This window comes from Prunus avium, chromosome 1 (assembly GCF_965620075.1).
Source record: "Prunus avium chromosome 1, drPruAviu1.hap1.1, whole genome shotgun sequence".
NCBI classification, from domain to species: Eukaryota; Viridiplantae; Streptophyta; class Magnoliopsida; order Rosales; family Rosaceae; genus Prunus; species Prunus avium.
The window spans coordinates 2,699,113-2,713,384 of record NC_142284.1 but is presented as its reverse complement, the minus strand read 5'-3'; the positions used below and the strand labels follow the sequence as shown (position 1 = coordinate 2,713,384).

The window sequence follows — 14,272 nt, the reverse complement described above, 5'->3', positions numbered from 1 at the left end:
CTATCGGCAGTCAACGAAAGCACGTTCGATTATCTCATGGCTTACGTCTGGGATGATATTTAAATCATTTGAATGGTTCAAATTATTATTATTTTTTGTTGAGAAATAACCAGATCCATTCATAATAGAGGCAATTACAAAATATACATGAAGAACACTGCCCTAGAGGAGGGTTCTTGCAAACAATAAACCAAACAATTAAGCAAGACAATACATTTTAAGCAAGAACAGTGAGCAAAACTCCACTGACATTTTAAACCAAGCTTACTCAGAGAGGAAGATGACAGGATCAATAGGAACTCTGCAACCAGTGGCAGTACTGAGAGATCATGTCAGAGAACCAACTCTCATCCATTTTTGGATCTGAAAACACCATAAAGTGAAAGAGCATTTACCACTCAAATTCCACCTTGACCTTTAGATAAAAGTCATAGCATCTCTAGCACCACACACGATCCCACACCACCATAAGATAGTAGATCCCACCAGATGCTTCAACTGCAAGAAAGTCAAAAGCCCAGCAAAAACTGGGGGGGAAACCTCTCTACAACTTGACGGGTTAGAGACACGCCCAGTTTATTAGCCGAAGGGGTTAGTTCCAGGGAAGCCCCTGGAACCAAAAAGGGGTTGCAGAAAAGGGGTGTTTTACAGATGAAGAAGAAGATGCGAGAGAAAGAGATAGAGAGAGAGTGCCACAGACTTTAGTGAGCAAAATTGTGCAAAAGATTAAAATGGTGATCCATTTGTGCAAGCAAATCTGCTTCAGCCTTTACAAACTACAAGCATCAATTGGGGCATTGCATTATCAAACATAAGTGGTTTGTTTGTAACATAATGCAAAGTTTAGGCATATGGTATAGGTGCCTTATTTCATTGTGACCTTTGCCACTTGAAGGAACTCTTAACATATGTTCACAGCCACTAATCTACAGCACAAGTGACTTATTTCATTGTTGCCTCTGCCACTTGAAACGTGTTAGTGCAGAGTTCCCATCAAGCCCTTTTCCGTCGTAGTGAGCACTGAAGTTTTGCAGTGAGGTTTCCCGGTATAGAGGCGGATGATCTTCGGACAACAATTCCTTTATGGGGCCGTACAACCTTGTTGCTGGGTAAAGATTCAGGGTGAAAAAACAAGCAACAGATACTCTTGGTCCTGCATGGTTAGCAAGCACTTGATGCTCCACACTCTTAAACCTGTCATTGGATACAAGCTGCAAGAACATTAAATAGAACAATTTATCAACACAAAGTAAAAAGGACACAACAGAACAATCTTATAGAAGACAGAATTTCCTGAAATAGCTGGAAAAAAAAAAAACAAATACTATACTATACACATCAGAGCAATTAGAGGATCATTAGTAAAGAACCATGCTGAAACACAGAAAGGGGCTTGCCTGCAAGAGATCTCCAATGTTCACAACTAGAGCTCCAGGAACAGGAGGAACATCAACCCACTGGTTTTCATACAGAACCTGGAGGCCACCAATTTGGTCCTGAAGTAGTATGGTGAGAAAAGAAGGATCTGAGTGTGGTAGTTCCCATAGTCAGTTCAGGCTCGGGGCATGGCGGATAGTAGTGGCTAAGAATTACATGCCCCTTTGCACAATCCAAGCCTAAAAGGTGGTCCGATTTCAGCCCAAGTGCCTCAGATAGCAATTCAAACAATGTGACACCTAATTTGTGAACATGGTCTGAGTACTCCATGGTTGCGTCTCTGCATATTAGATCAACAGAGAGACAAGAAAAAACCATGCACCAACTGGATTGAGAATCATTTGTCACACATTTAACTAGATCCAAATTTCAACTTTCCACAAATCAATGCTCCGCTTCTTAACATATGTATGAAAACCATAATTACTTGTACAAGTTAGAGAGTTTGGTCCACAAACCATTCTCTATATACACACGTTACTTACGTTATAAAAACTGTTAATTTAACAACATATCATGTCAGAACAACAAAAATGTTTCGTTATCTTAGCATTACACATAGTACATTACTGAGATATGCAGCCTATAGGATTCTATAAATTACCAAAAGAGGAAAGAAAAAAACTACAGGATTATGAAGAATCATATATACCTGCAAACGTCAGGCAATTCTTGAGGATCAAGAGGTTCAGGACCCATGACACAAAACAAACTGTCCCTTCAACTAGCAAACTTTGTCTGATACAAATCAAAGTTACTCCTGAACTTGACCTTCCTCATCTGCTCCCTACTATAGTACTCAGCCTTCACCTCCGTCAGCAGCTCGTGAAACCCACGCGCCGCCGCCAACATCTCCTCCAACACTCTCTTGGGTATCCCATGGTTCATCACCTGGAAGAACCCGACAGTCTCAGCTGCCTGCCGGACTCCAGCGACCACGTCATCATGCAGGCCGGTAGTGTTAGCGAGATCCACGATAGGGATACTGAACTGGGTTCGGGTTGGTTGGCTGGAACTTGGGTCGCCGGCGGCGGAATATTCCGGTGACCGGACAAAAATTGATGGGATTTTTGTGATGCCTTTGTCAACGATCCCTTTGACACCAGCTTTTGATTCGTCAAAGTCCTTTAGCTGTTGGAGACGGGCTTGGTTTGTTGAATTCGGGGACACCATGTTCTTGTACTTGATTTTGAAATCAAAATGAAACTTTGGTTAAGGCTTCATTAGGAAATGTTTGCATGCTTTTATTAAATATTACTCAAATCCAATAATGTGTTTTGGTCGGCAGTTTACAATATACTATTCAATAATGTTTGGTGGTGATGCCTTTGTCCGGATCCTTTTGACACCAGCCTTTTTTATTTATTTATAGAAAACCTCGACAGTATGAAGACTTTATTCATCATCAAAAGAAATAGGGGGAACTATACACAGCGGTGCGGTTGGTAAACTGTCATCTCCAGCTGGAAAACTACCTGATGCCTCAATGACAGGGGTTCGAAATTCATTAGAAGCACTTGGTGGCCAAAGGCAAACCGAATCCCGAACTGAGATTAATCCTATCTTTGGGATGTAGAGACACCTCGTAGTATTTATCATAAAAAATAATAATAATAATAAGGGGGACTTTAGTTCTTGAAGTCTTTGTTTGTTTGAGTGCGACCATTTTGTTGTACTTCTTTTTTTTGGTGCTAAGGAGGGCTAGAGCCCAAAAAAGAAACAAAAATTACATAGGAATTAGACGAGGACTAGCCACATTGCTAGCATCAGCAGCAAGAACAGTACAAAGAAAGGCAGGCTCCGAGGCAAAAACATGGGGTCCAAGAGGGAAATCATAGCTCTTGGCAGCCAATAAGTCAGCAGCATGATTTTGCTCGCGATAAACATGGGTAAGAGAATAAACCCAATCATCATGAAGCTTCAGATGGCAGCAGTTTATGAGACTAAAGAGAGGATGATCAGACATAGGAGCATTCTGCCACCACGGAACTAGCATCACATTCCACCTCCACACTTCTGTAACCTGTATCCCATGCCAATTTGAGACCCCAAAAAACACCCCACAACTCAGCCTCAAGGATGGTCCCAGCACCAAGATTCACAGAAAATCCATTTAACCACTTGCCAGCGGAGTCTCTCAAGATACCACCAGCACCGATACACCCAGTTTCAGTTTTTCTGCTACCATCAGTATTGATTTTACAAATCCCAAACTTGGGAGCAATCCAATGCAAATGGACCAGCTGCTTCGCAACAAGATCAGGAGTATGATTACAGATAGTAAACCAATCCATAGCATAATTCATGATTATTTGAAGAGAGATAGCAGGAGTCGAGAAATTCTACTCAAAGACTACCTTACATCGCCATTTCCACACAAACCAAAGAGACTGCAAAGACCAACGGCCATGGAATACCATGCAAGGTGACATGAGATTTTAAATTCTTAAGTAGCCAAGAATCAAAATCAATCACAGAAATATTAGGAACCTCATCATCCTCCCAAAAATCCTTTCCAATTAACTGAGACAGGAAGTGTCTTGACTAAACCCCATCTTCTGTCTTTGCACATTGGTAAGGAGTTTCTTATGACAAAGAACCCAAAGAAAGGTCTTAATCCTAATAGGCACATGAAGTTTCCAAATAAAGCTCCAAGACCACATCAAAGGATCATTAATGGAGGAAATACCATATGCAGTCTTAACAGAAAACTTACCATTAGCAGTGAGTTTCCAGATGCATCTATCAGACCCACTCTCTTGAAATCCAGCATGAACACAAAGAATCTAGTGCACAATATAAGTAGGCAGACACTCCAGTAAGCAATTAACATTCCAGGTGTCATCTGCAAAGTAGTCACTATCCTTTAATTGCAGCATATCCTCAGAAATGTCAATAGTAGCATATTGGTCCAAAGGCCCACAACTAAGCCAATTATCAGTCCAAAATCTGACATTATCACCAGAACCCACCCTCCATTTGGTACCATGAGGAATAATCTGAGCACTATAAAGGATACCCCTCCAAGCACTAGAGCTACAAGAAGTATGGTTATCGTTGGTAGAAAGAATATCACAATCCTTGAGATATTTGGCTTTCAACACTTGAGCCCAAAGACAATGATCTTCTTGGTGCAGCCTCCAACCAGTTTTAGCCAGTAAGGCCTTATTCATCAAAACAGCATTTTTTAGACCCAAACCACCAGTGGCTTTTGGTTTAGAAACCGTCTTCCAATTGACCAAGTGAACCTTGGCCTTATCATCAGTATGGCCCCAAAGAAAATTCCGGTTCAACTGATCAAGCTTGTTATACAACGACATAGGCAATTGGGCAGTTTGCAAAGTGTAAATAGGGATGGCTGAAGTAACATATTGCACTAAGGTAATTCTGTCAGCCATAGATGACAGAGTGTGACTCTTCCAGGAAGAGAGCTTTTTCTGGACTTTATCAAGAATCTCATAATAAGGTTTGGACTGAAAATACAAAAAGAAGCTCTGTTTTTGGGAGGGAGTGTGAGGTATGGCTTACATAAAAAAAATAGTTGGATTGAGCTAGCTAATACATGGTCTTAGCAAGAATTATTGTTTTTACTAATTTTCTCTTTCGTATGTGAATGTGATTTCTTTATTGCCTGACCTTGAACATGTATGTTTTTGTTTTCCAATTTTATATAGTCTACAAACACATATCGGATTGAAAACTTGTCCGTTTCCTTCTCTGTTTTTTTGGTCTTCGTCTTGTATACTGTTTAAACCCAAATTTACACATGTGTCTTAAATTGAAAAAGATGCATGGTATCATATAATTGGTTTTGTTTTGTGGTGCGTTCTGCAAAAAGCACATGGTAAAAGCCTATATAACATCTTCACCACATTTGGTACTTACAAACCACACCACCAAAAAAAGATAAAAGGAAAATATGCAAACAGCAACAAATTCAATGCATTATGTGCCTAATTTCAATGGATTCCGTATACGGTGGCCATTCGTATCCAATTCGTACAAATTGAACTGTTATTCCAAATCTAAGTAGCCTACTACTAGTAATCTGAACTCATCAATCCAAGAGTGAACAATATAGCATGAGTTTCCTAATTCATTGTTTGTTACCTTTGGCACTTGAAATGTGTTAGTGCAGAGTTTCCATCAAGCCCTTTCTCATCGTAGTAGGCAATGAAGTCTTTCAGTGAGGTTTCTTTGTAAACAGGCGGACAATCTTCTGACAACAACTCCTTTATGGGGCCGTACAACCTTGTCGACGGGTGAAGATGCAGAGTAAAAAAGCAGGCAATGGATACTCTTGGCCCTGCATGGTTTGCAAGCACCTGATGTTCTACGCTCTTAAATCTGTCATTCGACACAAGCTGCAATAATTACAACGCAACAATCATTTCACGGAATTTGGTCACAACTATAAAAAATATCGATTTTCCATACGCGGATTAGGCCAGTTGTCCAAATTAGTGTGCAGCCCCTGCACTCAAGTTCGATCTCCCTCCCCATATATTAGAACAGTTCCACAATATATAGCTTTGTGAAAGAAAAAGAAAATCGGTTTTCACATAGTTGTTAGAGGAATTATTAGAGGGCTTGCCTGCAAGAGATCTCCAATGTTGACTACAAGAGCTCCAGGCACAGGAGGAACATCAATCCACTGGTTCTCAGACAAAACTTGGAGGCCACCAATTTGGTCCTGGAGTAGGATGGTGAGAAAGTCAGGATCTGAGTGTTTGCTGGTGCCCATTGTGAGTTCAGGCTCAGGGCATGGTGGATAGTAGTGACTAATAATAAGATGCCCCTTTGCACAATCCAACTCAATAAGGTGGTCAGGTTTGAGCCCAAGTGCCTCCGATAGCAATTCAAACAATGTGACACCCATTTTGTGAACATTTTCAGAGTACTCCATAGTTATGTCTCTGCAAATTAGATTTTTCAAAAAAGAAAAGAAAAAACAACATGTACCAAGTGGGATGAGAATAAATTGCCATCCATTTTACTTTACCAAAATTTGAACTTTTCCCAATACTCTTAAGGACATACCTGCAAATCAGAGGCAATTCTTGAGGATCAAGAGGCTCAGGACCCATGACACAAAGCAAACTGTCCCTCCAATTAGCAAACCTTGACTGATACAGATCAAAGTTACTTCCAAACTTGACTTTCCTCAGCAGCTCCCTACTGTAGTACTCAGACTTCACCTCCCTCTGCAGCTCGTGGAACCCACTCGCCGCCGCCAACATCTCATCCAACACTCTCTTGGGTATCCCATGGTTCACCACCTGGAAGAACCCAACAGTCTCTGCGGCACGCCGAACTCCGGCAACCACGTCAGCACGCCGGCCGACTGTGTCGGCGAGGTCCACAACAGGAACACTGAACTGGGTTCGAGTTCGATGGCCGGAACTTGGTTTGTCGCCGCCAGAAAATTCCGGCGGCCGAACGAAAATTGGTGGGATTTTTGTGATGCCTTTGTCGACGATTCCCTTGACACCAGATTTGGACTCGTCAAAGGCTTTTAGCTGTTGCAGACGGTCTCCGTTTGCTGTGTACCCGGAGATCATTTTCATGCGCCTATTTTTCCTGATATAAAATCTTGCAAACTTTTTTAGCACTTGGTTGGAAATGCGGAGGCTTTTCTTTAAGGCAAGGACACGTGTTTGATTGTATTTTGTGCCACATATTAGTCTTTGATTGGATTTGATCATGTCATTTCCTCAGTTATTTTGTGCCACATATGAACTTTGCAATTTACGTTAGTCTTTGCTCTCATTATGCTCACTTTCTGAAAAAATTGGAATGTTGCTGTCAAGATAAAGTCACAATGATGTTAAATGAAGCAATTGGAATTGGTTGGTGATGTTGAATTGAATGTATAGAAAAGCACCTTTCTTGTTTTCCTAATATTAGTCTCTTTCGCCAATGAGATCTCCACGGCATTTTAGTTGTATGTGAAATCCCTCTGTCTCTAATTTAGACTATCACTTTCACTTGTACTCAAAAAATATTAGTCTCTTTTCTTTTTTCCTTCGGTTGAATATTTGTATTTTTAGAATTAACAAATATTTCTTGTAAAAAAGAAGCTAAATTTCCAAAGTCCATGAATTAATATTCAGATTTATGAGGAAAGTGTATTGTATTATTTGTAACATTGAAAACTAAAACGTACTAGACCTTTCAACTCAAGCACACATTTGTGATACATAAGAGACTGATTAATAATTATTGCATAAACATATATTATATATACATGGCCTAATTCAGAGCTTGAAATAGTCAAGTGCAGAGACCCCATTGAGGCCTTTCTTGTAGTAGTACATAAGAAAATCATACAAAGTGGTTTGTCTGTAAATTGGGGGATTTTCTTCTGATGTCAACTCCTTGATTGGCTCGTAAAGTTTACTTGACGACGAATTCTCGAGTGAAAAATGTCTGAAAAAACATCCCACAGAAATTCTTGGTCCTTCATTTTTAGCCAAGACTCTGTGGTTGACGCTTATGAACTTGTCGTTTGAGATTAGCTGCACCAAAACAGAAGCATTAGAAACTATATTTTCAAAATAGAATGCTAAATTCAATGTCACAATTCATTTGTAAGCTGAGAAATATATTAGGGTGGTTGCCTTGCCTGCAAAAGATCTCCAATGTTCACTACAAGAGCTTCAGCCACAGGAGGAACATCAATCCACTGGTTTTCACACAGAACCTGGAGCCCCCCAACATGGTCTTGAAGTAGGATGGTGAGAAAAGAAGGATCTGAGTGTTGGCTAGTTCCCATTGTCAGCTCAGGCTCAGGGCATGGAGGATAGTAGTGGCTAGCAATAAGAGGCCCTTTTGCACAATCCATGCCTATAAGGTGCTCAGATTTGAGCCCAAGTGCCTCTGATAGCAATTCAAACAAAGTCACACCTAGTTTGTCAACTTGTTCGGAGTACTCCATAGTTATGTCTCTGCAAATTAAACCAAAAAAAATAATCATAAATCAATGTTCCGTATTTATAACATATCTAAAAATCATACTACTTTTTAAAGCTAGAATATACATAACACTAAATATAGTATTCCTCGGTAAAAATATGTTATCAAACTATTAATCTATTAGACACACACTCGATATAAAAATATGTTGTCAAACTATTAATCTATTAGACACACACTCGATATAAAAATATGTTGTCAAACTATTAATCTATTAGACACACACTCGATATGGCATGTTATGTTAACAAACTATTAGTATACAATCAATTGAATCAATCATGTAGAGGCATCAAATTTATTCACCAATTATATGTTCATTCAATGTACCTGCAAACCACAGGCAATTCTTGAGGATCAATAGGATCAGGACCCATAGCACAAAGCAGACTGTCCCTCCAATTAGCAAACCTTGACTTATACAAATCAAAGTTACTCACAAACTTGACCGTCACGCCCGGCTCCCTCCTATAGTACTCAGCCTTCACCTCCCTTGGCAGCTCGTGGAAATCACGCGCGGCCTTCAACATCTCCTCCAACACTCTCTTGGGTATTCCATGGTTCACAACCTGGAAGAACCCAACGGTCTCCGCAGCCCGCCGGACTCTGGCAACTACGTCATCATGCCTGCCGGCAGTGTCACCGAGGTCCACAACCGGAATACTGAATTGGGTTTGGGTTGGTTGGCCGGAACTTGGGCCGTCGCCTGCGGAATCTTCCGTTGGCCGGACGAAAATTGGTGGGATTTTTGTGATGCCACCATCGACTATCCCTTTGACACCAGCTTTAGAATCGTCAAAGGCCTTTAGCTGTTGAAGACGGTCTTGGTTTCTTGAGTTCCCGGACACCATTAAATCAGGTAACTTATAGTGCTTTAAATGCAGAAGAGAAGCTTTGCCTGAAGGCTATTGCAATTGCATCATATATATGAAAATTTACATATGCTAGCTTATGTTAATGGACTTACTAAAGTCAATAATGTTTGGCCATCAGATGTAGAAAATAAGGAAACATGTGAAGTTCCACAAAGAATAGGACTTACATATAAGCTAGCTTCATAATAATTGCTTTACAGAAAAATCTAGAAAGACCAGCAACCAACGAAAAGTAAAAACCTAGAGTCAATCACGTAAATCATACTAGAGTCAATCACGTGGCAGGCAACTAGTTTGAATTATGAATCTATTGGTTGATGATGACTATTTGTCATACTCATAGACGATGACTATTTGTCGAAACTATTGGTTGGCAAATTCCCATCGAATCATAGCCAAATCTAGATATTACAAATGTTACAATGACATTTAAAAAATAATAATAATACTTTTTATATTGTAGGTTTCACATTACATTATCTGAGTTAAGCAAGAAACGAACCGCAATAATATTTCTAATAGTATTTCTTAAATATTTTTTGAAAATTAACCCAAAACTAGAGCTGGGCATATGGGACCGAAAACCGGCCAAACCGGCCGAACCAAACCGGTCGGTCTGGTTTGGTTTCGTTTTTTTTTCTTTTTTTGGCCAACGGTGCATGAATCAGACCGAACCGGCCTTCACGGTTTGGCATTTGGTTTTCAATTTCAGAAACCATCGGTGAACCGGACCGAACCAGGTATGTTAAATTATATGTAATTAAATAATTATAATACAACCTTATTTCCATTTTCAACATTTAAGTAAATGTCTTTGTCATTTTACTTTTATTTATTTTTATATTACTCCATTTACTTAAGTTTACAATGTAAATAAGGAAGTACCCCCCATTTGGATTCAAATAAAAATACTAGAAAATCAAATTCCAACCAAATCAAATTATGAAAAATCGATTTTAGTGCAAAATACGATTTAGGCTAAAAATGATGGCTCATTAAGTCAATATATACTTCATACTAAAATTCCAAAAAATCAAGTTTTCTTATTTGATGTGTGAGGAATAAAAGCCGCCAAAAATTATCTTGAGAAAATGATTATTCCGAAAACCCATTTTTCATACTTAGTCAATATTTTTATATAATGGTGAATGATGCATATGGTTTACTTTGAAACTTTGGATGGATGTGAATGATGAACGATGCATATGTTTTAGTTTGAATTGAAAAGATTGATTGAATGAATGAATTTGAATATGTTGTAATGTGAATGGTGAATGAATGTTTGAGTTTGAATGAATTTAGAGTCTACATGTTTCCAAGCAGGTTTTCACCAAACCAAACCAAACCAAACCGAGCTAACCGGTTAACCGAGATGATCGCTTAACCGGTACATTGGTTCGGCGCACGGTTTGAATTTTCTCCAAACCGGAGTTCATGGTTTGGCGCACGGTTTGGCCTCAAAACCGAACCAAACCAAACTGAGCCCACCCCTACCCAAAACCAATGATGGTAGTTACCGTCAAAAGGGCGGGCCAATCAAATCATAAACGTAATAAATAGAATAATAAATATTCTTAACATCCTCCCTTAAATTAAATGTTCTGCAATCAATCAGTTTAAAGGTAAAACTTCAATTCTTCAACCATCAGGAGCAACTAGCAACATCCTTCAAAGAATTAACTCCCAAAAAATTTCTCAATTTCCCGAACACATGCAGCTTGAGAGGCTTGGTAAAAATATTAGCAATTTGGTCCTCACTTTTACAATAAATTAGATCAATAACATCATCCTTGTAGAGATCACGAAGAAAATGATATCTCACATCAATATGTTTGCTTCATCCATGCAAAACTGGATGAAGCTTAATAGCATAAACATTATCACAATATATTAACGTTGGACCTTGCTGTATGTAATGAAGTTCTTCAATTAACCTTCTTAGCCAAATGGCTTGGCATGCACAGGATGTTGCTGCAACAAATTCAGCTTCGGTTGTTGATAAAGTCATAGTCGGCTGCTTCTTAGATGACCAGGCAATTGCCCCTGAACCTGTCATAAACACATATCCTGAAGTGCTCCTTTGATCATCTTGATCTCCCGCATAGTCACTGTCTGTAAAACCAAACAGATCAAACTTTGCTTCCTTCTTATAGAAAACACCAAAATCAATCGTACCTTTTAAATAGCGAAAAATTCTTTTTGCTGTTGCAAGATGAAGCTCTATAGGATTCTCCATAAAACAATTAATAAGACTCACAACATGCATAATATTCAGCCTAGTTGAAGTCAAATACATGAGACTTCCCACAATTTTCTCATCTTCCCACAATTTGAGAGAGAAGATGAGAGGGGAAGATGAGAGGGAGGAGTAACAAAAATGAAAATAAAATTTAAAAACTGAAATCTATTTGAAATTGTTTTCATTTCAAGTTTTTGTTTTCACTTTTATTACTTCTTCCTTCCATCATCCCCTCTCATCCTTTCTCTTAATCTCATCCTCAATTCCATTCTCCCTATCATTTTCCTTTATACTACATAAAAAATGTAAACTAAAAACTAAAAATAAAATGGATATCAAATGTGCCCTAATATTCTGATCCATAAGAAAACTTTATTGCATTCCTTTTTAACAAGAGCATATATAGATTCATTGCTGCATAAACTTAATTAGACCCTACATATATATCCATGGCCTAGCTTCATATCTTAAAATATTCCAGTGCAGGGACCCCGTTCAGCCCTTTCGTGTAGTAATGCGCAACAAAATCTTTCATCGTAGTTTCCTGATAAATTGGAGGATTTTCTTCTGATAACAACTCCTTAATTGGTCCATACAGTCTTGAAGAATTTTCCGGTGGAAGATGCTGCCTGAAAAAACATGCCACAGAAATTCTTGGACCTACATTTTTGGCCAAGACTCTGTGATTCACACTTATGAACTTGTCGTTTGAGATTAGCTGCACCAAAAAAACACATTAGAAATTATCAACGTACATAATAAGTACACATTAGAATTTGGTTTAATTTAACTTGCCTGCAACATGTCTCCAAGATTAATGACTAGAGCTCCATGAATTGGTTTAACATCCACCCACTGATTTTCATGGAGGACTTGCAGGCCACCAATTTGGTCTTGTAGGAGAACTGTGAGGAAGCTACTGTCAGAATGTTGACTTGTGCCCATCGTCAATTCTGGTTCAGGACATGCTGGGTAGTAATGACCCAGAAAAAATAGTCCCTCAGCACAGCCCAAGTCCTTTAGGTGGTTGGGTTTTAGCCCAAGCACTTCAGACAACAATTCAAACAAAGTGGCCCCTAAACTCTTTACTTTCTCCGAGTAATTAACCACTACATCCCTGCAAATTGGTCATTTGCTATCGTTAAAATATCTCAAAGAAAGTTTTTTATTTTTTTTATTTTTATAATCATACGGAAAAAGAAATTACAAGACAAAGCCCTCGGTCAAGAAAGTTAAGGATGTATGATCTAATTATTGCAACTGAGTTCTCTTATAAATTAAGTTGTAAAATCAGAAATATATATATATATATATATATATTTCCATACAAGCGTATAAACTACAAAGGAATGAGAGTTAAACACTACAAAATGCTATGGTTCGAACATAAAATCATTGGTTTACAAGTAAATTAGAATAATTTAGAATAACTTAATGATCGTTTGTATAAAATGCAAAAAAAAAAAATGTTAATTTGAAACACAAATTAAAAAAAGAGAATTTTAAAAAATTGGCAGCATGGCATAAGAACAATTTCCTCGCATAAATACCTGCAGATTGAAGGTAATTCTTCAAGGTTGGGAGCCTGAGGAGCCAAAACACAAGACAAGGTGTCCCTCCAGTTAGCAGCTGGTGCATGATAAAGATCAAAATTGGTATTATACAAAACCTTCTTGGTATAATCGCGCGAATAAATCTCCTCCTTCACTGCTTGCTCTTGCTCATGAAACCTTCTTATCCCATCAATCATCTCCTCCAGATCCTGGACTGGAATCTCATGGTTGACCACCTGGAAAAACCCCCACTTCTCAGAAGCTTGTCTAACTTGGTTTATGACCTGGGCACGTTGACCTGCATCTTTGGCGATGCCTTCTAAGCTTATGACTGGGATGCCGAACCCGGAGCCCTCATTGGGGCTAATTGGTTCGTTGTTGATGATCATTTTTTGGTCATGAATGAAAATTCTTGGGACTTTAGCCAAACCAGCATCTACAAGTCCCTTCACTCCAGCTTTTGAGTCATCGAAGGCCTTTAATTCACTTGTCCTGTCATAGTTGGATCCAACGCCAACAGCTTCACTGCCTTTGGAGCTTGTCACTACCATTTTTTGCAGCTATGTATCTCGTGTGGACTGAAGGGATATCACAGTTGAAAGATAAGATTAGGAAAGGGTTAGAGCAAACAAATGTGTCAGTGCTTTGTTCCTTTTGTAGTGGTCCCAATGCCAATTAAGGTGTCAGTGTTTTGTACCTTTTCTTTAGCTGTGCAACTAATAATTGAATTGAGTGATCAAATTGTAAATATGGGTATAATTGAGGGACCATTTCTGCAAATATCATGTCTAGAATTTTTTGTTGGTAGGCGGGGGCGGGGCAACAAAAGTAAGTACAACAAACCACCCCAAAAAAACACAAATCAGTAGAAATAAAAATGGAAGTCATTTAATTAGCAAACAAACAACAACAAAGAACACAGAGAAGAGAGTGAAGAAGTGAAGGAAAAAGAAAGAGATAAGAGAATGAGGAAAAATGATGAAAGCTCTGATGTTTCCGTGAAGAAACAAATTAATTCTTGCCATCTTTTGGAGGAGGAAAGAGAATGAGGAAAAATGATGAAAGCAAAATTAAATGAAGAACTCAGAGAAGAGAGAATGAAAAGGAAAGCTTTAAAGATTTGAATTAAATTAATATCCTACACTTTTAAAATTTGGAAAGCTTCACGTAGATATGACAGAAAAACAAGAAAG

At 38.7% G+C, this 14,272-nt stretch overlaps 3 protein-coding genes and 1 pseudogene across 4 annotated transcripts; all 4 read right to left on the bottom strand.

Annotated features, from left to right (window-relative positions):
* Nucleotides 1-700: 700 nt before the first annotated feature.
* LOC110748983 (1-aminocyclopropane-1-carboxylate oxidase homolog 1-like) lies at nt 701-2,610 on the bottom strand (annotated as a pseudogene). The gene is made up of 3 exons (XR_002525544.2): nt 2,090-2,610; nt 1,398-1,717; nt 701-1,211 (listed from the first exon to the last, which is right to left on the bottom strand). The product of XR_002525544.2 is annotated as a 1-aminocyclopropane-1-carboxylate oxidase homolog 1-like (transcript).
* A 425-nt stretch (nt 2,611-3,035) lies between these two features.
* On the bottom strand, nt 3,036-7,071 carry LOC110748947 (1-aminocyclopropane-1-carboxylate oxidase homolog 1). The gene is made up of 3 exons (XM_021948928.2): nt 6,478-7,071; nt 6,032-6,353; nt 3,036-5,801 (listed from the first exon to the last, which is right to left on the bottom strand). Exons 1-3 carry the CDS (start codon nt 7,002-7,004, stop codon nt 5,544-5,546), a joined length of 1,107 nt encoding a protein of 368 aa, XP_021804620.2. The 5' UTR covers nt 7,005-7,071; the 3' UTR covers nt 3,036-5,543.
* A 480-nt stretch (nt 7,072-7,551) lies between these two features.
* LOC110751242 (1-aminocyclopropane-1-carboxylate oxidase homolog 1-like) lies at nt 7,552-9,431 on the bottom strand. The gene is made up of 3 exons (XM_088255451.1): nt 8,743-9,431; nt 8,063-8,384; nt 7,552-7,955 (listed from the first exon to the last, which is right to left on the bottom strand). Exons 1-3 carry the CDS (start codon nt 9,261-9,263, stop codon nt 7,695-7,697), a joined length of 1,104 nt encoding a protein of 367 aa, XP_088111577.1. The 5' UTR covers nt 9,264-9,431; the 3' UTR covers nt 7,552-7,694.
* A 2,428-nt stretch (nt 9,432-11,859) lies between these two features.
* LOC110748981 (1-aminocyclopropane-1-carboxylate oxidase homolog 1) lies at nt 11,860-13,726 on the bottom strand. The gene is made up of 3 exons (XM_021948970.2): nt 13,077-13,726; nt 12,322-12,643; nt 11,860-12,244 (listed from the first exon to the last, which is right to left on the bottom strand). Exons 1-3 carry the CDS (start codon nt 13,628-13,630, stop codon nt 11,987-11,989), a joined length of 1,134 nt encoding a protein of 377 aa, XP_021804662.2. The 5' UTR covers nt 13,631-13,726; the 3' UTR covers nt 11,860-11,986.
* Between the last annotated feature and the right edge of the window lie 546 nt (nt 13,727-14,272).